The sequence below is a fragment of the Berghia stephanieae genome, chromosome 5 (assembly GCF_034508935.2).
Source record: "Berghia stephanieae isolate SIO BIC M18660-M18661 chromosome 5, UCSD_Bste_1.3, whole genome shotgun sequence".
NCBI lineage: Eukaryota > Metazoa > Mollusca > Gastropoda > Nudibranchia > Aeolidiidae > Berghia > Berghia stephanieae.
This window is the reverse complement of record NC_088364.1, coordinates 39,550,283-39,577,932: the sequence shown is the minus strand read 5'-3', so window position 1 is coordinate 39,577,932 and position 27,650 is coordinate 39,550,283. Positions and strand designations below refer to the sequence as shown.

General features: G+C 33.5%; 1 protein-coding gene across 2 annotated transcripts in view; it reads left to right on the top strand.

Annotated features, from left to right (window-relative positions):
• Positions 1-27,238, top strand: part of LOC144972896 (ADP-ribosylation factor-binding protein GGA1-like) — a 28,241-nt gene extending 1,003 nt beyond the window's left edge. Inside the window, exons 2-19 of one of the 2 annotated variants that reach the window (XM_078914693.1) lie at positions 2,873-3,033; positions 4,814-4,912; positions 5,274-5,435; positions 7,281-7,346; positions 7,994-8,074; positions 8,430-8,567; positions 9,046-9,130; positions 9,899-10,006; positions 11,239-11,358; positions 12,430-12,497; positions 12,969-13,077; positions 13,458-13,674; positions 14,292-14,327; positions 20,985-21,298; positions 22,417-22,583; positions 24,931-25,041; positions 25,459-25,581; positions 25,910-27,238. In XM_078914693.1, the coding sequence (XP_078770819.1) occupies positions 2,873-3,033; positions 4,814-4,912; positions 5,274-5,435; positions 7,281-7,346; positions 7,994-8,074; positions 8,430-8,567; positions 9,046-9,130; positions 9,899-10,006; positions 11,239-11,358; positions 12,430-12,497; positions 12,969-13,077; positions 13,458-13,674; positions 14,292-14,327; positions 20,985-21,298; positions 22,417-22,583; positions 24,931-25,041; positions 25,459-25,551 (2,135 nt within the window). In that variant the 3' untranslated portion in view covers positions 25,552-25,581; positions 25,910-27,238. The remainder of the gene's footprint in view (positions 1-2,872; positions 3,034-4,813; positions 4,913-5,273; positions 5,436-7,280; positions 7,347-7,993; positions 8,075-8,429; positions 8,568-9,045; positions 9,131-9,898; positions 10,007-11,238; positions 11,359-12,429; positions 12,498-12,968; positions 13,078-13,457; positions 13,675-14,291; positions 14,328-20,984; positions 21,299-22,416; positions 22,584-24,930; positions 25,042-25,458; positions 25,582-25,909) is intronic. The other variant, XM_078914694.1, reaches the window with a different exon arrangement.
• Positions 27,239-27,650: the final 412 nt, after the last annotated feature.

Sequence of the window (27,650 nt, the reverse complement as noted above, 5' to 3'; positions counted from 1 at the left end):
GAGAAATTTGGCCTTTTCCCAAGCCATTTGGCCTCCCAAAATTTGGTTTGGCCACTTGGCCTCCTGTAACCAACTTTTTGGCTCCTCTGACTTTCCCCGTTATATCGTTTTACTCTGGTACCGGTAAAACTTATTTTATTTGGCAATCTAAATATCTAAATGCAACACATGCTAACGCCACAGATTGCATTTGCTAATGCTTCTATATAACGAATTTTCCTTATCCTATCTAAATTGTTTCACAAATCTAAAGAGTTTTCGCGAGGCTAAGGTGGGTTTGGTGGTATTTGGGCTCCTGCCGAGGAATCTGGCCTCTTGCTATATAGCTAGTTTGGTCTCTTACTCAAAAATGATCTGGCAACCCTGCCTGGCTAGGCGGTACCTTGATAACAGAAACGATACCCACACGATTTCGCGAGGAATTAATCATGAAAACAATTAGGATATAATTTCAACACAACTTTTGAAATTCATCAAGGATTGTCCATTACCGAATGTTTTTTGATAGAAAACAAATGCATCTTCAAATCTAAACTGCTTTTGACGGTAAGCGGTAAGTTTTTTATTTATTTTTCGGTCCAAACGAATGATTTATCCTGGTATAGAAGCTAAGTATTGGTAACACCGGCGCAGCTCTCTAGTCAAGTAGGTACTTTCGGAATTGTTGACATGACCCAGAAGCCAGAAAAAACAAACAAAATAAAGTCTCTTTCTAGTCTCTAGCCTTCTATTCTAATTCTAAGTCTGCTTTTCATTTTTATTTAAAATTCGATTTCGATAAACTTTATATTAACAATTAGAACTTATCTAGATATAACATTTTAGTTTTAGGGAGCGACTCGTGACTATTCTCGTCTCATAGTAATATCTAGTAATAGAGGTTGAGGTAGTGGCACTTTCTTGGAAATCTGTATACAGGAGTTGATATCATCTCTCTCTCTCTCTCTCCCCCTCTCTCTCTCTCTCTCTCTCTCTCTCTCTCTCTCTCTCTCTCTCTCTCTCTCTCTCTCTCTCTCTCTCGTGACTGCTTTTAGTGGTACTGATACTGGAACATACTCAACGAACACCTTGCGTTCAGCGAACAGACACACCCCCCCCCCCCCCCCCCCCCTTTTTTTGTGTTGACTTTAGTAAAGTACCTCTTATTGAACCAACTAATCTCAGAGCCAACCTCAGATTCGTTTAACTAGTAGTGTAGGCAAACTAACTTTTTAAAATGGTTCCTATTTTCTACTGAGACATACAGTTGAACTTCAAAAAACCAAACGTCTGCAGTCAGCATTCAATTGACAAGAAACGGAGGATAGAAGAATGGTGATACCTCAGGCCTCACCCCACCATGGATGAGCGGTCAAATATTTTTCTATTCTCACCCAGGATGAGAGCTCGACTGTTTTCTATTCTCATCCAGGATGAGAATAAGTTTTAAAAAAACGATAAATAGAAATTACACCATAGATTGGAATTCAAACCCAGATCAAGCTCCTGAAACGAAGTGGCAATTCGGACTCGAGTCTGAGTGGTCTCCCATTGCTATTCGGACTCCAATGTGCGTGCGCATACAGAGGGAGGATGACACAATGTGGGCAGTAGGCAGAGGGTGGAACGGATAAAGAAATAAAAAAAGAGTTCAAAAGAAATTCTGTTTTACTCATATCACACTGACTCAGCTCACACTCCTGCTTTGGATTGTAGAAGGATTGTTGCCTCTCACACTATCACAATATTTTTTCTTTGTCCTGATTTTATTTTGAACATCGTGTCATGTTGTTAGAAAAGCTTTTCATTTTTACCACAGGTACTTTGAGTGATTTTTGTTACATTTGAAGAGTTTTAATTCTTTTCTATTTAATTTCTATCTGGACTTCCAATTGACCTATGATTTTGTCATTCTTATCAAATATAGCAGGTTTAGACTACCTGTTGATTAATTTTAATTTGCATTGATTTTATGTAATTATCAATAATTAAAATATTTAAAAAAACAAAACAAAACAAAAAAAAAACATATTCTGCCACAGGAGACTTTCAGACTGAGTCTGAATAATCTCTTGATTGCACCTGTGCATTGGAATTTGAGTCCGAATAGCCATGGGAGACTGTTTTCAGACTTGAGTCTGAATAGCTGCAGCCCTCCTGAAAATTTAAAATTAAAATATTTTATAAACATGCTTTAATCCTATACTATTAATCATTAAAAAATATTTGCCACCCATTTGGGTAGATTTCTTAACTCTTAGAGAAGTCTGAGACTGTACACACATTAGATTGCTCCTAGAATCTATTCCAATTTTCTGTTTGAAGTGGCCCATTTTGTTGTAATTCCTTATAAGGTACTTTTTGTTAAGCCTCATAACTGCTCCTTAACTCTTGATGATTGATCAAACCTTTTAAAACTCAACTATTGAACAGATGAATACTGCTTCCATTACAAATGGCTGTCATTATAATGAATAATGTCATCTTTCCAAAAGAAAGAAATGGTCATGATAATAATGTGCAACAGATGATATAAGTTGCATTATGTCCTGTACAAGACTAAATGGTCACAACATCAGCTTGCAATCTAAAACGTAATTTCTGGTGTTGATATTACTTGATAACCACATAAACTGGCAATTCTTTGTTCATATTAAAATTTTATTTATTTATTAATTTACAATTATAGTGTTTTTTTTTTTTTTTCAATTATAGTGTTTCTCAAACATGTTTTGTGTGGCTCTGAAGTTTATATTATTGGGTGAATAATGTTTGGAAAATGACATTTACTTATGTCTTATTATGATCTTGCAAGTTAGATTTGTGGAAGTATTGCATTGGAAATACATTAAATTATAAATATATATTGATTGATTTATTTCGCTCTTTTCAGATCGTGCCACTGATCCCTCTCTGAAGGAGATTGATCCGGATAGAGTTGAAGCATTTTGTGAGAAAGTCAATGCTGAACTGGAAGGACCACTTATTTCTACACGTCTAATAGCACACAAAATACAGTCTCCACAAGAAAAAGAAGCTCTGTATGCTTTAACAGTAAGTCAGTAGGATGTTCTCAGATTTTTTTTCTTTCTTTTTTTTCTTCCCATTGTTAATTGTTTTTTTGTTCTTATAATTTTTTATAAGAAAATTATAATGATTAGTAACATTAATATATATATATATATATATATATATATATATATATATATATATATATATATATATTATATATATATATATATATATATATATATATATATATATATTATATATATATATATATATAAATTAATTGATCACTGAAAATAGAGAGAAGTAAGAAAGCCTTTGGAAATGTATTGACTAGAATTTAAACCCATATTTAGAGATTATTGATAATGTAATCTGACATATGATAAAGTAGCTCTGAAATTTGTAACATATATGCAGTTTAATTATTGAATATGAATGAGCTGTTGTGTAACAACAAAGTTCTTCATTTTCTGGCAACAATTAACTCCTGAAAATCATCAGCTGATACAGATTCATGTTCCTGCTCCATCTTTGTGGCTTTTAAATATAATAATAATAATGATAATAGCAACAACAACATTAATAATGATAATAATAATAATAATAATAATGATCTCATCTCATCTCATGTAGTTCCATATCTGAAGCAGACGTCGGAGGTCATCTTCCGCCAAGCTGATCTATCTCTTGCCAATTCTATTAAAGCAGCGCCACCTTTCTCAGCTTCATCTGTCCAAGTTCTTATCCCTTTCAAATACGTTATTCTTTGTCTTCCTCTTATTCTTTTTCCATTCATCTTTCCAGTCAAGGCGAGTACTTCCAAACCAGGGTGGCGGATAATGTGTCCTAAAAATTCCATTTGGCGTTTGATGATTTTTGTTATCAGTGATCTTTTTCTGTTTGCCATTTCTAAAATTTCTTCATTTCTTTTCCTTTCCACCCACGACACCCTCATCATTCTTCTGTAAAACCACATTTCCACTGCCTCCATTCTTTTAACCATGGTCTTGTTTATGGTCCAGCTCTCACAACCATATAGCAGCACAGACAGTACATAGCAATCATTAATAATAATGATAATAATGATAATGATAATAATAATAATAATAATAATAATAATATAATAATAATAATTAATAATAAATAATAATAATAAATAATAATAATAATAATAACAATAATAATAATAATAACAATAATAATAACAATAATAATAATAATAATAATAATAATAATAATAATAATGATAATAATAATAATGATGATGATGATAAACATTTCAAGTTGGCAGGTTTAGACTAAGCATGGTGGGCTACTCAGCAGAGGTTTTGGCAATATTGTATTGGTTTGACTACTGTCGTTGCTAATGCTTTTCTTATCTTTAAAAAAAAATAATTTTTTTTTTGGCTTTCTCATTTTTATGACACTTATAGATATTACAGTTAAAAAACATGAATCAAGGGAGGAGAGCTTTGGTTCAAAAGTCCCCTTCAGCCATTAATAAAAGAAATGTTATAATGTTATGCAATAGATGAAGTTTAGAAAGATGAGAGGAAAGGTCCTCTTAGGTCCCGTTCAAATTGTGGAAGCATTTTTTTTCTTCATAAGTTGTGCACAAGAGCTTTTATGAGACTTTAGGAATCAAGCAATCAGTTAAACTAATTTTCAAATTGCAACAAGACGTACAAGTTTAACAAAATGTTGATTGGTAGAGAAAAAGAATAGTAAATAAAGGGAAAATTATCTTAAAAAGCAGTAACACATTGATAAGGATACTCATTTCATTTTGTTTGTTGTATATTTCTGTTTTAAATCTCTTCAGACTTTAGAAGCCTGTGTCAGATCATGTGGTCGATATTTCCACCAAGAGATTGGAAAGTTCCGTTTTCTAAATGAAATCATTAAAGTTGTGTCTCCCAAGGTAAATAGTGTTGTTTTCATTTTAAAAAAGGGTTCTTATTGTTTATGTCAGTACCTACATGTGTTTACTAATAAATTTGGAACAATATTGAATAAAAAAGTTAAGGGTTAAATTCCTCGATGACTTCACAAATTTTCTAATTTCTTGTGTTTTCCTTGTCAGTAAGTTTGGTATCTTTTTGAGATCTTAAAGATCTATGTAAATCTATTTATTTTCCTTATGTTTAGTTGCATGAAACACTCTTTGACAATTTTTAATTTATAATTTTTGTCCTTTGGGAAACATACTTAATATAAACATATTTAAAAATGAACTGCAGTGACATGGATGTACTTAAAGTGCCATCCTTTTTCAATTTCAGTACTTGGGAAATCGGACAACTGACAAAGTTAAGAAGAAATGTGTAGAGATATTGTACTCCTGGACAAAAGGACTACCCCACGAACCTAAAATTATGGATGCATACAAAATGCTGAAAAATCAAAACATCATCAAAGAAGACCCTGTTCATATGGACAAACAGGTATTGCTATGTCACCATGTGTTTTGGTTGGATTCAGTCGTCTCGTGAATAATAATAATAATAATCTTTATTGTCCAAATAGGCAATTATTGTTAGGTTACAGCTCTTGTAATAGGCGAAAAAAAGTAATTAAAATAGTGGTAATAATGATGATAATAATACTGATAGTAATGATATAATAATAATAAAATAATAAAAGTATAATAATAATAATGATAATAATAATAATAATAATAATAATAATAATAATAATAATAATAATAATAATAATAATAATAATAATAATAATAATAATAATAACAACAATAATAATAATTATAATAATTATAATAATAATAATAATGATAATAATAATAATAATAATAATAATAATAATAATAATAATAATAATAATAATAATAATAATAATAATAATAATAATAATAATAATAATATCATCATCATCATCATAATCATCATCATCATAATAATAATAATATCATAATAAATAATAATAATAATAATAATAATAATAATAATAATAATAATAATAATAATAATAATAATAATAATCATAATAATAATAATAAGAAGAAGAAATTGGTTTTAAGCCAGAATTGTTTAGAAGCTAAATAATATAAGATTTGGATTTAGTTCATATGATGATTTCTTGGGGAGGGAACAATAATTTCTATACGTACGAAAAGCTACACATTTATATATCTGATTATTTCAATTTGAAATTTTCTTATCAGCATCTGGTTCAAGCTGACATAAAACTGTTGTTTTAGATTCCAACATATTAACTAGCTAAGTCAAACTGGGATTATTTTCTTAGACACTTGGTTGCAATGAAGACAAAATCATTAGCGGTAAGCTGACTGTGATGCGGAGAATTCATCTTTTGTCTTTGTCCTTTTTTTTTATCAGTTGTTTACCACCTAAAACATTTGGTAACTTTTTCTTGTTTACATATTGACTCATGAAGTGGATTTTTGGTAAAAGAAGTAATATTGAATGAGAAATTAGCCGTCAAAGTGATACAAATCACTTGGGAATTTATTAAGTACCTGTTTAAAAATTTTCTTTCAAGCTTTATATTTACCTGGTGATTAGACTAACAGTTTGAATTTGCTGTGCCACTTTGGTTTTTATGCTGTCAAATTTATCACTGTGATAAATTATCATGGATTGTATGGCTTGCCAACACTCCATACATGTGTAAAATCCCATAATTTCATTACTTTTCTCATTAATTAAAAAAATAAAATTATGTGTTATTTTACTTTCCCTTTCCCTCAATATGTATAAGGCAGCGTGAATGATAGTTTTCTAGATATAGCTAAAAATAAAAAAAACAAAACTATGTGTTATCAGACTGTCCCAGGTGAGTTCTGATACACTCTGAATTTTTTAAACTCAGTGCTCAAGTGGTCCTGGAATTATGAACAAAACTATTTAGATGACGTGACTGACATCCTTTCCCCTCCCGTTTCTCTCTCTATCTTTCTCTTCTCTCTCTCTCTCTCTCTCTCTCTCTCTCTCTCTCTCTCTCTCTCTCTTCTTTCTTCTCTCTCTCTCTCTCTCTCTCTCTCTCTCTCTCTCTCTCTCTCTCTCTCTCTCTCTCTCTCTCTCTCTCTCTCTCTCTCTCTCTCTCTCTCTCTCTCTCTCTCTCTCTCTCTCTCTCTCTCTCTCTCTCTCTCTTTCTTCAGGGAACTATTAGGTGTTGAGGTCTTCAGGAGTGAATGTTTTTTTAGGGTGGTATAAAAGCATTCAATTGTTCACCTAAACAACCTTATATTAGATATGTGCATAACTTTTCCGATCATTTTCTTTCCACACATCTGTTCCCCACCCCCACCCTAGTGTTTTGACCCCTTTCCTCCATCAAAGCCCAGAAAAGCAGATTTTGAAGATGATGAAAAGGCAAAGGTGAGATTTTAAAAAATGTCAAAATAAGGCAAGAATGTGTAGACCATTTTGATTTTGCTTTAAGATTCCGAAACTTTTCTTACTCTTCTTTTGTGGATATGATTCTATATATGTAAGATGGATTAATTTTTTAGACATTTATGTCATATAACAACACTTGAAGGCAGATCAGACAAAGTTAATACTAGTAGGATTAATTTTTTAGACATTTATGTCATATAACAACACTTGAAGGCAGATCAGACAACGTTAATACTAGTAGGATTAATTTTTTAGACATTTATGTCATATAACAACACTTGAAGGCAGATCAGACAAAGTTAATACTAGTAGAAGATGTGGACTATGAAAAGTGTTGAAATAAACTTCTAAAAAGAACAAAATACTTAAGGACTCAAAGCCTTTCTTCAACCAACAACACAAATGTTAAAAACGGCTTAAGAAGGGTTTTGAATCCGTAAAATTCCTTTTTAAGTATAATGTTCTTTTTAGAAGTTGTCCTATTCGTTTTTGTTCACTACCTTTATGGCAAGCACCCTTTGTACAAGATATAATATTTATTACTATCTAATCTGAAATGAGGAAGAAAAAAAAAGAAGATAAAATAAATACTATTATTCAGATTACATTTCATATTTTGTTTACAGACTCTTGAAAAGCTACTAAGAAGCAAGCACCCAGAAGATCTTCAAGCTGCCAACAGGATGATCAAGAATATGGTGAAGGAGGTCAGTGTTATTTTCAGATTTCTTGAATTGAACAAAATGATATGATGAAAGATATGTGGAAGTGAAAGAATTCTTTTTTATTAAATATTAATCAAATTTATTTTAAAAATTGTCAAAAATAGTGCCTTCAATTATATCTCTAGACACCAAACAACATTAGTGGGACAAAGAACAGACAAAAATACAGGTTTACTCACCAATATATACGACCAAGTTTAGTATATTTTGTGCCGGCAAAGATATAAAAAGTTCATTACTAATGCACGATCAAACTCTACTAATATTTGAACACAAGCTTTTGAAAACAAATCTAGTCATTTAATTGTTAAAATGTACTTTTGTATCATTCCAATAGGATGCAGAGAAAACAGAGAAACGCTCTCGGAGAATAAATGAGATAGAATCACTCAATAATCAAGTAAAGCTTCTAACAGAAATGATTAATCATTACGCATCCAGTTCTTCTTCACAAGCAGACAAGGACATGATGAAGGTATTTTTTATTGTCATAATTATATATGTAGCATGTAAAGTTTCTATTATAAGGTTTATAGTAAGTTTCTATCATAACTCTCAGCAAAAATGGTATCATGTATTACATCTTTTTTAGTATTTTGCAAAGTTTTAATGAAAACATGCAAAATGCTTTTTATTTCACCAATACCTCATGAAGGTACACCAATTTGTGATTGATTGATCAAAGTCCACTTCAAAGTCTGATTTTCTGATTGACGCAGAAGCCAAATGTTAAATTGTTCATTTTCCATTACTGTAAATGTGAAAGATATGCTCAGTCTCATTGGTATCGTGGTAATGGAATAAAATATAGGAGGTTGAACTGACTGTTTTTTGTCACTACATTACTGGACCATTTGGACTTCCTACTATTATGCATATTTTAGATTTGTATTGCATTATGAATTAATTTGTCAAACATTTTATATTAAAATAACACTTCCTTTTTCTTAAAGGAACTATTTGAAAACCTTGAGAAACAGAGACCAAATCTCTTTAGGCTAGCAAGTGATGTTGAGGAAACAGATTCTGATGCTATAGGTAAATAGATATAATAATTTAATTTTAAAAAAATATGTTAAACAGATAGCAACCACTTATTATAAAGCAAAATTGCTTCAAGCCATAATTAGGAAAGGATGATATAGGTATAATTTTCATTTAATAAGGCACCTTTTACTTGTAAATTGTTGTAATTTTTGAAAGAATGCCTCTTGATAATTGGTATAGAGATTTGCATTGCAGTTTGTTTAAAATGTTGGGTACTAGCATTAAATTTGGTTTTCCTGAAACCCCTATTTTGATTTTAGACTATATCTCAGACTCTTCCATTAAAATCTGAACTTTTGATTCATGCAACTTTGAGACTTGTATTATTCCCAATGCTTGAGCAAGAAAGGTAGATTAAAGTAAATAAATTAATTTTTCATTATGTTTGAATAAGGATTAACATACAAACTCACTCATATACTAATCACCCTTTTTATTTATGCTATGTGTTTGCACACTTTATCAGTTTTCCTAGGAGCGCCAAATTTAGAACACCTAATAACCACTCCAGTCAATAATCTGGTATTGTTGTCACTTCTCTCCCTCTCCCTCTCTCTCTCTCTCTCTCTCTCTCTCTCTCTCTCTCTCTCTCTCTCTCTCTCTCTCTCTCTCTCTCTCTCTCTCTCTCTCTCTCTCTCTCTCTCTCTCTCTCTCTCTCTCTCTCTCTCTCTCTCTCTCTGTCTCTCTGCGTTAGATTTTATTTTTGTTTGGATTGTTTTTAATTCATTGATTAATTAAAAAAAAATATTTTTTTTACAGAACAAATCTTGAAAGTGAATGATTCTGTTACAAAGGTTATGACCTCGTATAAACAGAAGGTGGAAGGAGAAATGCCTGTTGGAGATTACTCTCAAAATTCACAAAAAGGTAGAGATAGAGAAAATACCTATGCAATAGCTGTTATTAAAGGGGTGAGCTAGTGGAGTGAAATAGACATTGCGCAATAATACCCGAAGTACCTGGGATGAGTTTGTCTAAATCTTAATTATTTCTGGAGCAAAAAATAAAGCTCCTTTTTATTACTTTTCTGTGTTGCATTGAAGTTGATGCCAGGGCTTTCTCATTTATTTCTCCAAAACTGTCCATGAAACTACGCTTTCCACACGTAGTCCTTTAGAGCTGTGAGGTGAATGGAGCAGTTGTTTATCCCAATTTCTGTAGCATTAACAGAAAGTTCTTACTAGCTTTTGGATAGGATGGTAGACTTTCGCAAGCACTGCTGGATGGAGAGAGGAAATAAGTCATATATAAGTATTATTCAGTGTCTTTAAAGTTAACTTGAAGAATTGAGGAAACAAATATGATCAACTTTGGCATGCAAACGTTTACAGCGCAGTATCCACTAGACGTGCTTAAAGCGCTTTACATAGGGTCCTTGGCCAACAGCAATGCGTAACCTTACAGCGAGACATGACACCCGTTAGCCGAGATTACAATGTTTTCCCAGATTGAGACAATGCGGTTAACGGCCAGGTACTCATTTTACACATGAGTACTGTGAGAGAATGTGAGTAAAGAACCTTTTCCAGGGACTCAAAATTTTCTGAGCGAGGATCGAACCCAGGTCCTTCCTATTCAAAAGTGAGTGCCATGTCACAAGACCACATAGCCGCAAATGTTACTCTTATAAAAACAATAGCTATAAATTTTTTTTAAAGTAATGAATAGCATATACATAGAGAGAAAAAAATGATTAAAGAAATAAAAGAACTACAATATTTCACTGTTGTAAAATTTTGATCATCTTAGTATGAATATCATTATTGTTATAATGGAAATGAACAATTAAAACTTTCTGGGAATTTTTATGAATCACTCATTTATCAGACACAGTATATACTTAAACCATTTTTAGATTGATTGTAAACGGCGTACAAAATTTAATTTATTAATAAGGTGCCATTATGTCCGTAAAAATCAAATTTCCCAAATGTATAGATTGTTATTATTATTATTATTATTATTATTATTATTATTATTATTATTATTATTATTATTATTATTATTATTATTATTATTATTATTATTATTATTATTATTATTATTATTGTTATTATTATTATTATTTTATAACTTTTAAATGATTATTTTCTACTCAGATTCTTCACTTCTGGATCTAGATCTTGATGGCCTTTCCCATAAAAATGCTGCAAGCAACTCAGCAGTAGCAAATCAAAGTCAGTCCTCTGCTATTCTAGAGAACGATTTCAAGTCTTTAGGTTTGTTAAAAATATAATCAACTGTAAAGTCTGACATATTTCATATTTTTATTGTCATATTTTAAATACTTGTGTTCAGCTAGTCTGATGACAAGAGATATTGACATTCATTCATTCTGTGTCATGTCGTCATTGGTTGTCAATGTAATATGCTCGATTTGAGTCAGCTTTAATGGGGTTAATTACTAGTGTATATTATACCACAGCTGTTATTATTATTAAAATTATTGTGGTCACCAGCATCATCATCATCATTGTTGTTATAATTTTATAATAGTAATAATAATAATAATAATAATAATAATAATAATAATAATAATAATAATAATAATAATAATCATTATTATTATTATTACTATTACTATTATTATTATTATTATTATTATTATTATTATTATTATTACTATTATTATTATTATTATAATTATAATATCAGGATGGTTTGCTTGTGCCTTTTAGATAATGTAAAAATAGGCCTACTGATGGATTACTCATGGAATCTTCTGATCCCTATTTGAACCAGGCCGCTTTGCCTTTCTTTTTCTTTGTTGCTTTTAACTTCAAATCTACAACTTTTCCTTTTTATCATCTTCCATCTTACTGGCTTTGAAATGACTTAAAGTGTCGCAAGCACAACAAGAACAACATAGGAGATATTATTGTTTGTAAAAAAGATTCTTTCAGAATTGAAGAAAAGTTGTGATTTTTCGTAACATTAAAATTGTATAGGGATTTTTCAGTTTGAATTGGCCTTATGCGGAATTCCTTTGTCTTTCCTTGGATATTTGCCGATAAACTCTTTAGTTTAAAATCTTTTAACTACACCCTCTTTGTCATTTTCCTGGTGTTGAAATGACCTAAATATGTCTCCATTCCCAAAAACATGTAAACTGCAGGTTTATGACAGGTACAAGGTCTGATTACTGATTTCTTGGGCTATTGTTACTTATATCGGAAATCTCTGGTCAGCAGGTCTTAAATTTGACCGACATATTTTATAAAATGCGTGGTTTTCCTAAACGGAATGCCATTTTTTAAAAATTCCTTTTTTTTTTTTTTTAATTCATCAAGGCTTGGGTAATGTTGGTGATCTTGGTAGTATATTTGGCAGTGCAACCTCCACACAAAGTCAAGTAGGGGTGAGTAATAATTTCTTCTTCTTCTTCTTCTTCTTCTTCTTCTTCTTCTTCTTCTTCTTCTTCTTCTTCTTCTTCTTCTTCTTCTTCTTCTTCTTCTTCTTCTTCTTCTTCTTCTTCTTCTTCTTCTTCTTCCTCTTCTTCTTCTTATTTTTTCTTTATTTTTCCTTTTGACTCTCCCATCATCTTGCTTTTTGCCACAGCTGAAATGTCATCGAAGTGTTACAATTGCCTTAAAACCCCTAAAAATCAGCAATTGTCACCATTATCATCATCATCATCACCATCATTAGTTATTATCATTATCGTCATAGTTGTCATCATCATCATCATCATAATCATCCACATATACTGCTAACCCCCCCCCCCCCCCTCTCTCTCTCTCTCTCTCTCTCTCTCTCTCTCTCTCTTTAACATTTCAGATGATTTAAAAAAAAAAATTGTTCTCATCAATATTCCTGATATCATTTTCAGAATCACTCCAATATATTAAATGGCACAGGCTCTCAGCTCGGACCAGCTGGGTTTTCTGGTTTAATGGGCCAGCAGACAAACTCACAACAGCTACCTTCCGCTTTCACTGGTGAGTAGCTTAGATGTAAATAAGGTTATGATCTCTTTTTTTTTTCTATTATAATATCTTTTCATCATCATCCATCGTGGCTTGTGCTCTTGAGCACATTGCCGTTCAGCTGTCTCCACGAATCACGATCCTCTGCGGTGTGCATGAAATTTGTGTTGCTTTTTAAGTCACATTTGGCCATTCTTAGGTTATTTAGCTAAGTCGTTCTTTATCTTCCTCTAAGTCTCTTTCCTTCGATCATCCCAGATGTTACCAACTTTTCTATTCTATCTCTTTCTCCACACATGTCCCAGATAATTTAAGGTAAAGTTTACTCAGGGATATCACTCACATTTATCTCTTTGTTGCTCTCAAATTATCTATACAATTTTATCTTATAGGTATGGCACCCACTTACAGTGGAATCTCACACAATCTGAGACCAGCTGCTACAACTAGTGCTACTAACAATGCTGATGTCAGCTCATTATTTAGTACAATTGCATCATCAACGAAACCTGCAGAAAGTGGGTCTTCATCCCTAGCTGACCTCGACATACTTGACAAATCTCTCCAGGATTACAAGCTTAGCAAGGACAGCTTTCCTGTCAAAACAACGTAAGTTATTATAAAAGGCTATGATTGGTATTGTGTGGTTTATATGGATTAACTACCCCAAGTAGATGATTTGAAGTCTTATTTATTTATTTATATATTTATTTATTTTTAAATAATTTTTACAAAATTCTTTTTTTATCGTTAAAGCACATGTATTTCTATCTTAATGTTGTGTTTTCTTTTTCAAGTCAAGATCTAATTGGGTAGAAAAAAAACTTGAAACGAAAATAAATCCTCAGATAACTAGTAATTACATTAGATATTAAAATAAAATAATAATGGAAAATAATAATGTAATGATTAGCCAAATCAGTTTTAATCTAAGTGAAAGTTCAAAGTATTAACTAGTTAAAAAGACATGACAGTAACTAAACTATTTGAGTATTGTAAGGGTTACCAACCACGTTTCATTGATCAGTTTTGAATTTTGAAATATTTTTTATAAGCTTTGAAAAGTAAGTGGGGAAAAACTCAAGCTTTTATTTTTGGCTTGATGTCCCTTACAACAATTAAATTTTTTTAAAAATCCTGATTCAAATTGCTAGTTTTATGAAGGACTTAGCTGTAGGTATAAACAGCAATATTAATGCATTTAAATTTGGTTTTGGTCAACATAGTAATTCCAGCATGTCCTCTATGTCAAGATTTGCGCAGTAAGTCATTTTATCCTCAAGCAAAGTTTCATGCTTATTGGAAAACTATTTTTTCTATTCAATTTTCCTTCATGCATGTTTCCTTTAAGCCTCTGTTTATGTTTATTTATTATTTTTTTTTGTTGATGTTTCATTTTCTCAATTTCACAAGGTTATTGATTTTAGAACACAAACTACTACTCTATTTAACTATAGAAAGAAAAATAATAGGGGAGTCTTACATGTTTTTTGTTTTTTTAATTTATTTAAAATGAAAAAAAAAATAAAATTGAATAGAAATCACTGTCATGCTAAGTATGAGACAACAAGTGTAGATTAAAATTTTATTTCCTTATGTACAGAAAAAAAAAAAAAAAAAGAAAAAAAGGCAACCCCAGAAGTACAAGTCCTTCCTTTACACAAAAGCAAATGAAAAACAATGCAATCCATAAAAATAATATCATAACCTTTTACATGTGGGGCTTATTGTACTCTAACCCGACTTCATATTTTATCGTTTTCACAAACAGAGCAGTAACAGTAGCAAACTGGATATTGAAGCAGGCCTTGCATGGCTGTTCCTCCAGTCTCGTTGAAAACAAATCTTGTTATAACAAGTTTAATCATTTGAGAGATTAAGATTAACAAAATATAAATTCTCACCATTTAATGATAAACCAGAAATGTTGGAATAAGATATAATTCAGGATATTAGCTCAAGAGAAAAGATTGAGATTTTCATGTAACATCTTTCATGAAAGAGTGTTAAACTAATATTCGGTTTTGCTCTTGTTTTATTTATGTTTAATGAAATCATTAATGTCTCGAAATATTTTAGTTTTATTTTATGCATGGACGGTATTGATCATCAAGCATGGATTGTAGACTTCATCATAAAATGCCTTTGACTTAGTATGCTCTCTCTCTCTCTCTCTCTCTCTCTCTCTCTCTCTCTCTCTTTCTTTCTCTCTCTCTCTCTTTCTTTCTCTCTCTCTCTCGTTCTCTCTCTCTGTTCTCTTTCTCTCTCTCTCTCTTGTTCTCTCCTCGTCTCTCTCTCTTCCTCTCTCTCTCTCTCTCTCTCTCTCTCTCTCTCTCTCTCTCTCTCTCTCTCTCTCTCTCTCTCTCTCTCTCTCTCTCTCTCTCTATATATACGAGGGCTCTTTCATAATTACCCGAAAAATGCCTGTAAAATCCGCGTTTTTTATGCTATCAACAAAATTCTTGCACGTGTTCATACCTTGACTCGTCCTACATTTCTCTACGTAACAGCCAAGTCTGTCGACACACTTCTGCCAACGCAGCACCATGGAATAGATACCCTCTCGGAAGAAATTTCCGTCAAGGTTTTGTAGCCATTTCCGCACATGGTCAACAAGCTCTTCATCGACATCAAAGCGCTTTCCTGCCAGCTCACGTTTCAGTGGCCCAAAGAGGTGATAATCAGATGGTGCGAGGTCTGGACTGTGTGGTGGGTGTGGCAAAATCTCCCATCCATATTTCTCTAGCCAACCTTGCGTCACTCGTGCTGTGTGGGGTGTAGCGTTGTCGTGTTGCAAAATGACCCCGTTGGTCAACTGCCCTGGGCGCTTTCTGCGAATGGCCTCCCTAAGCTTGTCAAGAGTTTGGCAGTACCTTGCAGCATTGATTGTTTCTCCAGGTTGTAAGGTTTCGAACAGAATAACACCACGACTGTCCCAGAAAACAGTTCCCATTATTACCGCATGACTTTGAATTTCTTCGCGACAGGTGAGGATGGATGTTTCCATGTCATCGAATCTTGCTTTGTTTCTGGGGTGCAATGGTGCAACCAAGTCTCATCACCGGTGACTATGCTGTCAAGAAAAGTCACATCGTACCCTAGAAAGTCTCCGCCGGCGTTGGCAGTATGCCCGTGAACCCTGCGTGAGCTCTTGCTTCTTCTCAAAAGTTCCCTGCAGATGTCCAATCTTTGTTCTTTATGATTGTCTGTCAATTGCTTAGGAACCCATCTTGCGCTGACTTTTCTGTAGCCAAGTTCATCAAATACAATTCTATGGGCAGAAGTTTCCGAAATTTCAAGACTGCTTGTGATTTCATGAAGTTTCAACCTCCTGTCTTGACGAATAAGCTCATCAACTCGCTTCACATTGTCTTCTGACGTCGCAGTTATCGAACGCCCTCTCCCTTCCCTGTCTGTCAAGTCGGAATGGCCGGCTTCAAACAAATTACACCAGTGATAGACTTGTGTACGGCTTATAACATGCTCACCATATACACTCTGAAGTTCTTTATGAATTTCGGTAGGATTCAGACTTTTGGCGTTCAAAAAACGTATGACAGCTCTGATTTCCTCCATTGACCAAGTTTCAAGGTGGGCCGCCATCTTTAAAATCGTCTAGAAATTCATTGTGCAAAATGATGCACTTCATAATTTCTCGGAATATCCGTAAGGAAATAAGGAATATCATGTCGTTTACATAATTTAAAAATCTCCACTGGTTGCTGAGCAATGGGCATTTTTCGGTTATTTCTGAAAGAGCCCTCGTATATATATATATATATATTGCTTTCCCTGGTTGGTGAGAGAGTTGTTTTGAATAATTATCATGGTGGAGGTGAAAAAGCATTAGTCATATAAATTGTTAATCTTTGCAAAGATTAGAAGACTGAGGCCCCAGTTCTAACACCCCAGATTCATGTTTTTTTTAAAGCGTGGGGGGGGGGGGGGGAATTAAAGATTTCCAGGTGAAATAGACTCCAGATATCATTCATATTTTGTTGACAGTATGTAAGTCAGATATTCAGACACTAAGAACGTTTGTCATATGAATTTCCTACCAAGCTGAAAATTTATTCCAAATTATGATGGAGAATATATTAAGATTCTTCCTCGGATGCCATTTCTTACTTACATAAGGATATTCCACTTCCAACCAAAATAAATGGTAAATGATCAAAACTCAAGGACAGAGGATATTGCTTGGATCACAGGTCTCTTTGAATGCATAATTGAGTAAAATTAAAAAGAGCTTTATAATTAATTTCCCATTTCTCAAATGTTATAATGTAATTTTTCTCCAAATTCCATCGGATTCCTTTTCTCTTTGTGGTTATTTGAAGCGCTCAATCTTTAAAATAGAAAAGCATTTATTAATGATGATATATTTTATCATAGGAGGCTTTCGATTCAGGAAACACTGTCACCTCCTGTAGGTACATGCTTTTGCTTTAAGTGTATTTAACACACACAGATACACACAGGGAGGCACTTACTGTGTCTTCTATCTCTCTATAGCTGTTTTCCAATTTACCTTCTGTCTTTGTCTTTGAATGAGATTACTTGGTTTTGCCCTGGCCCTGGCCAGAGTCCAACAATGTAATTGTTGTAGGAGATGATATTTTTTGTCTTGTAAATCATCTCTCTGTTATGTATTGTATTTTTTTTTTTTTTTTACATATATATGATTTGCAAACATTTGAGTGTGTTTTTTGTGTAGACCTGTGCTTGTGTCAGGATGAGACATGTAGGTGATCTCAAACTATGTACATTGAAGGTATGCTCTTGGAATCTACATCCGTTCCTCTTTGTCTCTCTTTTTATAGGTTACTTTAATCATGATTCTAGAACTTTTTACTATCCCATTTTCTTCCTTTTTACTGGTGCTGATATGACCTAAATGTGTTGCAAGTGCTGTAAAACCCTTAAAAACAAACAACACGCGCACACACAGACACACACACACACACACACACACACACACACACACTCCAATTGAATAGAGATGTGGTGCGGCTATGTCGTCTAGTGGTATGACACTCGCTTTCGGATCGGAAGGTCCTGGGTTCAAGCCTCGCTCGGCGCATAGTTGAGTCCTTGGAGAAGGCTCTTTACTCACATTCTCTCACCGTACTCAGGTGTAAAATGAGTACCTGGCCGTTAACAGTGTTGCCTCTGTCCCAAAAATTTGTAATATCGCCTGACAGGCGTCATGTCTCGTCCTACATGTTATGTGTTGCTGTTGGCCAGGGACCCCTTGTAAAGCGCTTTGAGCACGTTTAGTGGATATTGCGCTATATAAAAGCTCAATTTTTTTTATTTTTTTATTTTTTTTTTGTTCTGTCTTTTCTTTTCTTTTTTTTTTTTTATCTTTTCAATCCATAGATTTTTTTTTTTCTTTTTGTTTTTGTGTTTTGTTTTTGTTGGGTATGTGAGGAATGGGAGATTAGGGACTGGTGGACCTCGGGGGTGGAGGTTGTTTTACCATTATATTTGTGGCATATAAGGTGGCAGGTCTATTTCAAATTCCCAGTCGATTTTACCATATTTGAGTTAAAGTTAAGATTGTCGGTAAAAACATGTTAATGGAACATAGTTTGCTGAATCATTATGCAGTTATAATTACAGTTTTGGATTATATAGCTGCTTTAAATGTCACTTTAACACAGATGAATCACATTAAGGGTCATGCGGTTTTGTGACAAATATGTCACAGAGATGCCCTTAGTATTCCGTGCAATCATTTCTCTTTTTCAGAGCGAATTCCGCAATTCCACCCATTACTGTAAAATTCTGCATATTACTGTAAAATTCTGCATATTACTATTTATATAGATGTTGAACATGCTGTCAAGAGAATGTATTACCTACAAGCAAAATTTACCTTTCTTGTAAGGAAGGCTAAGAGTGCTTACCATCAGAGCTTGACATTTTATAATCAATAATTGCCATAATATGGCCTATGTACATAGTGTAATTAGAATGGCATCTTTCTTAATAAATGTTGAATTATATTGTTAATTATAATTTCATCATCTGTAAATACTCAACTCAAAGAATACTTTGTTACAGCTTTTTATTTCAAGAACTGTAAATTAGTTCCTCTTTTTTCACCAGAAATTCCTCTTTGTTGATATCTTAATTCCTGGAAAGGACTTCTTTATGTAGTGGCCTCTGGTCTTAAATTTATATAGAGCAATATCCAATAAAAATGCTCAAAGCACTTTACAAAGGGTCCCTAGCCAACAGCAAAACTTAACATGTATAGACAATGCTGTTAGTGGCCAGGAACTCATTTCACACATGAGTGTTTTGAGAGATTGTGAGTAAAGAGCCTTTTCCAATGATTCAACTATGCGCAACTCAGATCAGGTCTTGAACTCAGGACCTTCCACTCAAAGGCGAGTGTCAATCAACTTAATATGTCTGATCCCCAGGTAAATTGAAAATCTGTTTTTCTTCTCAATCCTTATCCTTATATAACTGGAAAAGGCAATTTTCTTATTTAGAATCGAACTCCAAAAAAAGAAACAAAAAGAAAACATGATGGGATAAGCGGGAGATTTCTTATAATATGTGAAATTGTTAGAGCCTACCCAGGAGTCTTTAATGCACTATTTCATGGCCTACCTTCTCTGCTCGCTGGTTTCACTGATAGAAATTTCAAAAGGATTTGAACCCAAAGCATTACCATCGTGTAGTTTTGTTCTTTTTTACAGTTGTTTTGTTAGTCAATACTTTAACAATCTACATTGTAAAGCGACATAGTATTTTGGTAATAAAAGCTGTCTTTTTGTTTATATTTTTTTACTGGCTTTTATATTAAACATAAAAGGGAATTTCCAACTATTTAGAAGTTTACCATGAAAATGGAACCCAGAAACTTTCAAGGTTTGGATTGACATCTGAGGCTTATAGTTGTTGGAACTTTGCATATATAGAATCTCATAGAGAGGTAAACCCTGAACAAGTGGAATTCAATTTTACTTTAAGATAACAGTAAATTACATTTCTAAATGAAACCAGAGCCATAGTGCTATAACTTTTTTAAAAATGAATATAAGATGTATGTGAGATCAGAATAAAGTTGATTCCCATCTGTAGAGAATTAAAGTAGGCCCATTGTTCATTATGTTTCATCATTTCCCCCCCCCTGATTTCCCAAGCATGTCCCAAGATTTTTTCCTATTGGAATGTTGATTTTGATTTTTCACCGGTGATTGAATAACAGCCCCAAATGGATGGTTGTGCATTTTGTGAATATGGGGAATAAATGATTGATTCATTATTGCCATACTAAGCAGTTAAATTATTTATCAGTTTTGTTTTTTTGCTCGTCAATTTTATCATTGTTTTATCTAACACCATAAAAATTAAAAAAAAAAGATTATGCAATTCTCAGCAGGTATTTGTTTGGGGTACTGATAGGGTTGTCTTTTTCTATTTGGTTTCTGTTCTTGTCCTGAAATGAGGAAACGTGATGACTTGATTTTGTCAAGGTGTGTTTAGACTTAATGAGGTATCTGAATGTGGGCATGTGTTCTATTGTAAGAGATATTTTTTCTCATCCCTCTGAGTGATTGTGTATTGAAAACAATCTGAATGTCTCCAGGATCCCATGCACTGTACTCTTGTCTTTTCAAACGGTTAGGCACAAGAGTAAATTATTGATCAGATCTACTTTTGTCGTACTTTTTCTTATATACTGAATACTTAAAATCAACTAACTCAAAATCTTTCACACTGCTTTGTGTGTTTTCTACCAAGTTATTTTTTGAGTGATCTGACTTAAAAGTTTTGTAAACTGCGTTAAACTTCTAAAACCAAGCAAACGTTTCCTGTATGCTGAAATTATATGAAATTTTGCATGTGCTGTTAGATTCATAAAGATCTTATCTAAGTAATTCTCATTCATTCTACAGACCAACCAACAAATTACCTTTGTACCAGATAGCAGCCAATAAAGCAGCAGCAGAGGCGGCAACAGCTGGTACTGCATCATTACCGACCAAACCACCTCTCCAACCCACACCTATGTATAATATAATGAGTGGGGGTGGTCAAGACACCTCATCCTTACTAACAGACCCCATCCCCACTTCCACCGCTAATCAACAACCACCACCAAGTATGTCATCTGATTTTAGTGCCATGGTTAGTGCTTCGCCTCCTCCGGCAGTGCCAGAGTTGTTGCCTTTGACAGACGTGTTTGTGCCCTTGGACAAGATACAACCGGGTAAGTTGGTTATTAATATTGAAGGGGGAGGGATGAGGGAAGGACAGTAACTCTGTAGAACACATCACTTGCACTCCAACAGACCTTGTCAGAATCCACGGACAATCAATAGTTCTTTCAGACCCTCTTAGCACTCTGCTGTAAATTTGAAATTTTGTGTAATATACACGAAGTACTTGGAGACCTGTGAGCTGTCCAAAGACTAGCAAGCCATTGGTATTATCAATTTTGTTATTCAAAATTTGGAATGGGCCTCATGGCTCTAAAGCCAAAGTTATCAGAAAGGTAGACCAAAGATAATTAGGCAATCTGTGGGATTTTGTAAGCAGGCCAAGCTTTTAGATGTGTTTTTTTTTTTTTTTTACAAGGATTGGAGCAAATGAATTTCTTAAAATGCTACCATCTTTAAAAAGAATTATTTGTTAATTTATATAAACTTGTGGAATTGTCTTTTAATTTTATTTGAGTACCAACTTAGTCTGGTGTAACCATTTAGAATTGTTATGATAACTAAGGGGAGTGGAGTATTATAGACCATTGATTATAGGATTGTTTTAAGATGCAGATCATAAGATGGCAAACCTTTTTTGACTCAATTGCACCATCCAGTTGATGACATAGATTTGTATCGCAGAGATTGCATTTACCTTCATTTTCAACTTTCTATTTCACACATGAAAAGTTTGCTTTTATTTCAATCATCGAATATTAGATTTCCCATTCATTTCTTATCCCCCTTTATCAAATCTAGATGTCTCAGTGTTATTGGCTTGTGACCCTCAATGAAGTGCTTTCTGCACTCTTTCAAATTCAATATTATAAAATACAAGCAAATTTGTGTGAACCAGAGAGAGCTTGGAGCTTACATTCAATTTCATCATTGTTTGCCACGTTCAAAGTTGCCTATTGTATATCGTTGTTCTTTCCAACCAGTACTTTCACAATATCAGTCACTGCTTTGTGCTCATTTAGAGATGAGTTGATTTTTGTTTGATGTTCTTATGGTTTTGTTTCAGATGTCATAATGACATTTCCCTTTTTACTTTTAAAACCAGCATGACATAATAAGCTGTTTCTTTGACATTTTAAAAAACATATTAGTTGACTTTTTATTTCAGACCCCAACATTCCACCAGTGACTGCTTACGACAAGAACTCCCTGAAGATGATGATTCATTTTGTTCAGCACCGACCTAGACCAGATGTGATGACGATGGTGGTTTCCACAATCTCGACAAATTCGAAGCCTGTTACATCTTTTGTTTTCCAGTCAGCTGTACCCAAGGTATTTGTTTTGTCAATTAATATAAAGAGTTTATTATTTTTGTTGCTTAGGTAGAAGTTTCATACAGTGAATTTGCACCAAAAGAGAACTCAGAATCAGTGCAATGGCTGTGACAGACCATCAAAATTTTTCAAATATGAGCTTTGGTTGAATGTGGAGTTCCATTTTAGTAATGTCTAGTTAGTAACAAATTTTTAAAAATTGAGGATTTTTCATGTCTTTGATGGAGTGGAATTTGTTGTATGTGGGTTTCATTGTATATGATATTGACATCTTCGACAGATGAAGAAATAATAAATATGATAAATAATTAGATATGCACATGGAATACATTTGCCACATCTATCTCTTCTGCCGGCTTCAATGTAGCCAATTATTTTGTATCTATCTTGTGTTGTTAATCTTGGCATTGTCAGAAAGGTTCCTATTGAAAACATTGTTGTAAGGAAAGCAATAAATATATATAAAAAATAAAGTAACTTCATTGTCAAAAATTCCATTCAGTAGCAGTAACCAATGGTATTCTGGCTACATGAAAACAATTGTAGAATACTTGGAACTGACGTGGACAGTTCAAGAGCATTTTCTGTGTTAATTTGCAACATTCACAGTTTGTACTTAAATTTTAAATGGCGTATCTTGAATACTAATAGTCGTAGTGAATAAAGTGTTCACCTTTATATGGGAAATTCATTCTTCTTTTAAATAATATGAAATACAAGAACATATCTTCAGATGTAAAAAAAATTAACAACAAAAGAAAAACCCTGAACGAGTATATATCACAATATCCATAAAATGTGCTAATGCCCTTCACAAGGGGCCCTAAGCCAACAGAAAATTTTAATCTGCAGGATGGGAAAAAACTGTTTTAAAAGAAAAAAAATATAGAAACAATGCTGTTAGTGGCCAGGTAATCATTTTACACCTAAGTTCTCTAAGATTATTGTGTTAATTAGACCTGTAAATTCTCAGTCAATTAACTGAAATCAGTCAATTTGTCAAATTCAAATATTTAAAAAAGGAAAGAAAGAAAGAAAGAAATAAAAAAAAAGAAAGAATTCACAAATCGTAGTCGAATGACCGTAAAATAATTAGGAGTGTTCCACAGCGCTACGCATAGCTCATGGGGACCGTTTATATTAACGATGTATATTGCCAAGACAAAGCGACGTTTTTTATAAAAGGTGTGTCTGAACACTTCCCTGGGTATTTTCACACATCCTTCGTTAAATTATTTTTTCACTTTCCAATCCGTCGTGATCCCAACTGTAGCCAATTTTAACTGAGCCACCGAGCGATAAATTTCACTGTTTCATCTAAGCCAAAATTGACCACATTTACCCTTCGAGTCTCAAAACTATGATAAAGTAAATTGCGAATGCCGCAAGTCCGTTATGTAGACATCTTCAAATCGAAAGGTAGGATAGATTGCTACAAGCACATTTCGATTGCCTCACGTTGTAAACCAACTGGTTGACCGTTTCTTCACTGATTGAGTACCTGATCATAAGGAACAATGGTAAGTAGCCTAATTAATTCCCGTGCAAATCAGGACGTTTTTTGGCATTGTTTTGCTCAAGCCCAAGCGAGCTTGCTGTTTTGTGGCGATTTACCTTCATTTCGATTCCTTGAATTTTTCCGCTATGCCTGCCGAAGTTTCTTCTTGATAATTCACTTCTACTTAATAATTCAGTGTATTGGCCAGAAGTCATATTTATTTAAGTTTTTTTTTTTTCTCTGTCATTTACTGATTGAAAATCAAGTTTGCTCATTGCTACATTATTCTAATGTTCTCACAATGGCTGAGCTGTTCGTGGATCACAATTCAGACTTGTCGAGCATCGATAAAGATGTGAGTCCCGTGGTGAGGAATAAATTCAATTGGTCATGGCTAGAAGTTAAAGATGATAATGGTGATTATTTTTCTATGTCAAAAAAATTCCAGAGGCAGGAATATGACTTTGATGAAGTCATCTTTACCTATATGAATGACATGCTTATTTAGCATTCCTTCTACATCAAATTATGGCAGTCATACTTCCAGTAAGAAATAACACCCACTATTTTGATATATTGTATTTATCACTCTCCTCTCCAATGATGCCCTTATTTTTAAAAAAAATAATTGAATCTTCAGTTTGTCGAAGAGTTTCAGTCAATTTTTATAGAGCTCATTTACAGGTCTAGTTAATAAAGAGTCTTCCTCAAGGACTCAATTTTGCACCAGCCATCTAGCTACCTACAGGTTATAGTCCGAGTGTTTCACTATGAAAAGGATAGTTTTAAAATATTTAAAATATTATAAAGCTTGCTTTGCAAAACAATTCTACTACCATTTCCACAGATAATGAAGGTAAAATTGCAGCCACCATCAGCATGTGATTTCCCAGCATTCAACCCTATTCTTCCCCCTGCTGCCATCACTCAAGTCATGCTGGTGGCAAATCCTAGAAAGGTGCTCATTACGTTTTTGGTCTACCTCCTGGATAAAATACTTTTCTTGTATTTGTATATAATATTCCTTTTTAACCAGGCCACCAATTATTGTATAGCTGATTAAGATATAATTATTTTTTTTGTTTTTACATTTTAGAATATTTATTGAGTAATCCTATTTTCATAAGGTTACAAAGGTTACAAGTCTTAAAAATTTTCAATATTGCGCCTATAATTTATATAATGAAAAAATCTTGCTACAGGCTTAATGTAGTGCAAATATTGTTGGAATGTGCAATTCAAATTTATTTTTTGGACAACTCTATTTGTATTGAATCGTGTTTTAAAGCTTTTGTCACTGGATTATTGGATACATCACTCACTCTTTTTTTGTTGTTGTTGTAAAACTTATCTCTTTATCTCATCTATACGACAGGAAAAAGTCAGATTGAAGTACAAAATAATGTACACATTAGATGGTCAGAACATTGCAGATGTCGGAGATGTTGATGGTATTCCAGTTTTGTGATGCTCTGCTTTTAGTTTCTGGCATAAACAGGTACATAAACTTTTTTTTCAGTGGGATCCTTTCAGTTCAATCCATAGGTCTATGCAGGATATTATAGGGCAGGTTGCTATTGGGGTCTACTTTTGTGAACCTTTGTTTCATATGTTCTTAGGCGCCAGGGACCCAACAGTGTTGCAGTACTGAAATTTAATTATATTTAATAGTTCCTGTACTGTTGTGTAGCAATTTCCCTTTCTTTATCTTAAGTATTGATATAATCTTAGGGTTATAACATTAAATACGTTTTTCCCCCCAATGTTTTGCTTTTCATATAAATTCTTTAAATAATATACTTATTTTATTTCTCTTCTTCCTGCAGTTGTTGATGTTGACACAGATGTCGATAGTACTCTTTGGTTTCTCTCCCCTGATGTGACAGCGTGATTGTTACAATTCAACAGACTACTCAAATTTTTTTCATTATTTCTACCTGCATTGTGTGAAAGAGAGAAATATTCAGCATCAGGCCCCAACACAGCATGATAATAATATCATTAGCTAATGATATTTTCTTTATAATTACCACCACCAAACTCTTATCATGAACATCATTATTATTTAGGATTATCAGTTTTGTTATTATAATTGTCAATGTCATTATCATATACAGTCCACTCCGGATAATCGCAACTTGGTTAATCGCAACTTTCGGTTAATAATAACATTTCCCAAGAAACGGAATCAATTCTATATAAAAGTCGCTGGTTAATTGCAACAAACTTTGGTTAATCGCACCAAATATTCACCCTCAAAAAGTGTAAAGTCAAGAAATTAATCAAACAAAATATCATGGTTAAATTTCGTCATGGAAGAAATATTAACAGGTTGAAAAATCGAGAGTGAGCGGGATTTAATGCTACAGTAGTGTGTCACCGTTTTATTTGAGACAAAGAGGGCGGGGGATTGCAGTATGGGTTTGTGATGTCATCTATGGCCATTAGATAGGAGGAAAGGGGGTTGGGATAGTTTTTACAAGTGGACGATGACAGTTGTAAAGAGAGACTGAATGATATCCTTTGTTTTGGGATTGACAACTGTGCATTGTGACAAACGAGTTTGGTGAAAGCTTATCTCTCATCACGGCTAATCTCTTTGATTGTTACAAATGTTGAGAACAAAAGAGTGAAAGTTAATCCAATCTGAAAAAGATGTTGACTTGCATCAAAGCTGTGTTTGCTTGTCAAAATCTATACAGGGATGTCATATGGTTTTTGTTTCAATCAAATTCTCACTCTGTGGTGGAATACGAGCAATGTTTACAACAACATGTTTGAGTTTCGCATATATATATATGTGTAAAATCTTGCAATCATGGACAGGAAACTCAACTTCGGGTAATTGCAACTTCAGTTAATCGCAACATTTTCGCTGATACCAAGGTGTTGCGATTATCCGGAGTGGACTGTATCATCATTTTTATCATTGCTGCTATCATTTTCATCATCATCATCATCATCATCATCATCATCATCATCATCATCATCACCACCACTATCACCACAACCATAACCATCAGATCATCATCATCACCATCACCACCACCATCATCATTGTTGTGAATCATTACTACCTGGCAAAGTCAACTTGCGTTATCCATGTATTAATTTCATGTCATCATTTTGTAAATTGAAAAAAAAAGAAAAAGAAATTATAAATCCCATGGAAACAAAGATGTGCAAGATGTGTTGTCCATCTCAGGCACATTCTTGTTTACATCTCATCATTATATTATATTTGTTGTTGGAAATTGTCTTTCTTACATCATGAGTTTATATTTAATCATTGAATTTTTGCATTGTGAAAGACTAGTGGCAAACTGTAGTGGTTAAATCTATTTCCCAAGGTTTACTTGGGACACCTTGAGCCTCTTAGCTCTTCTCCCTCCCCCCTCCTCCCCCCCCCTCCTCCCCCCCCCCTCCCCCCCCCTCCCCCCCCCCCCCCCCCCCCCCCCCCCCACTCTGCCCCATCTATTCCTTTCCCTGCCTTGTTTACCAGAGAGTGATTGTATGCCTTGTAGACTTTCAAATATTCCATATGATTACAAGTGAAAGTATTGTATC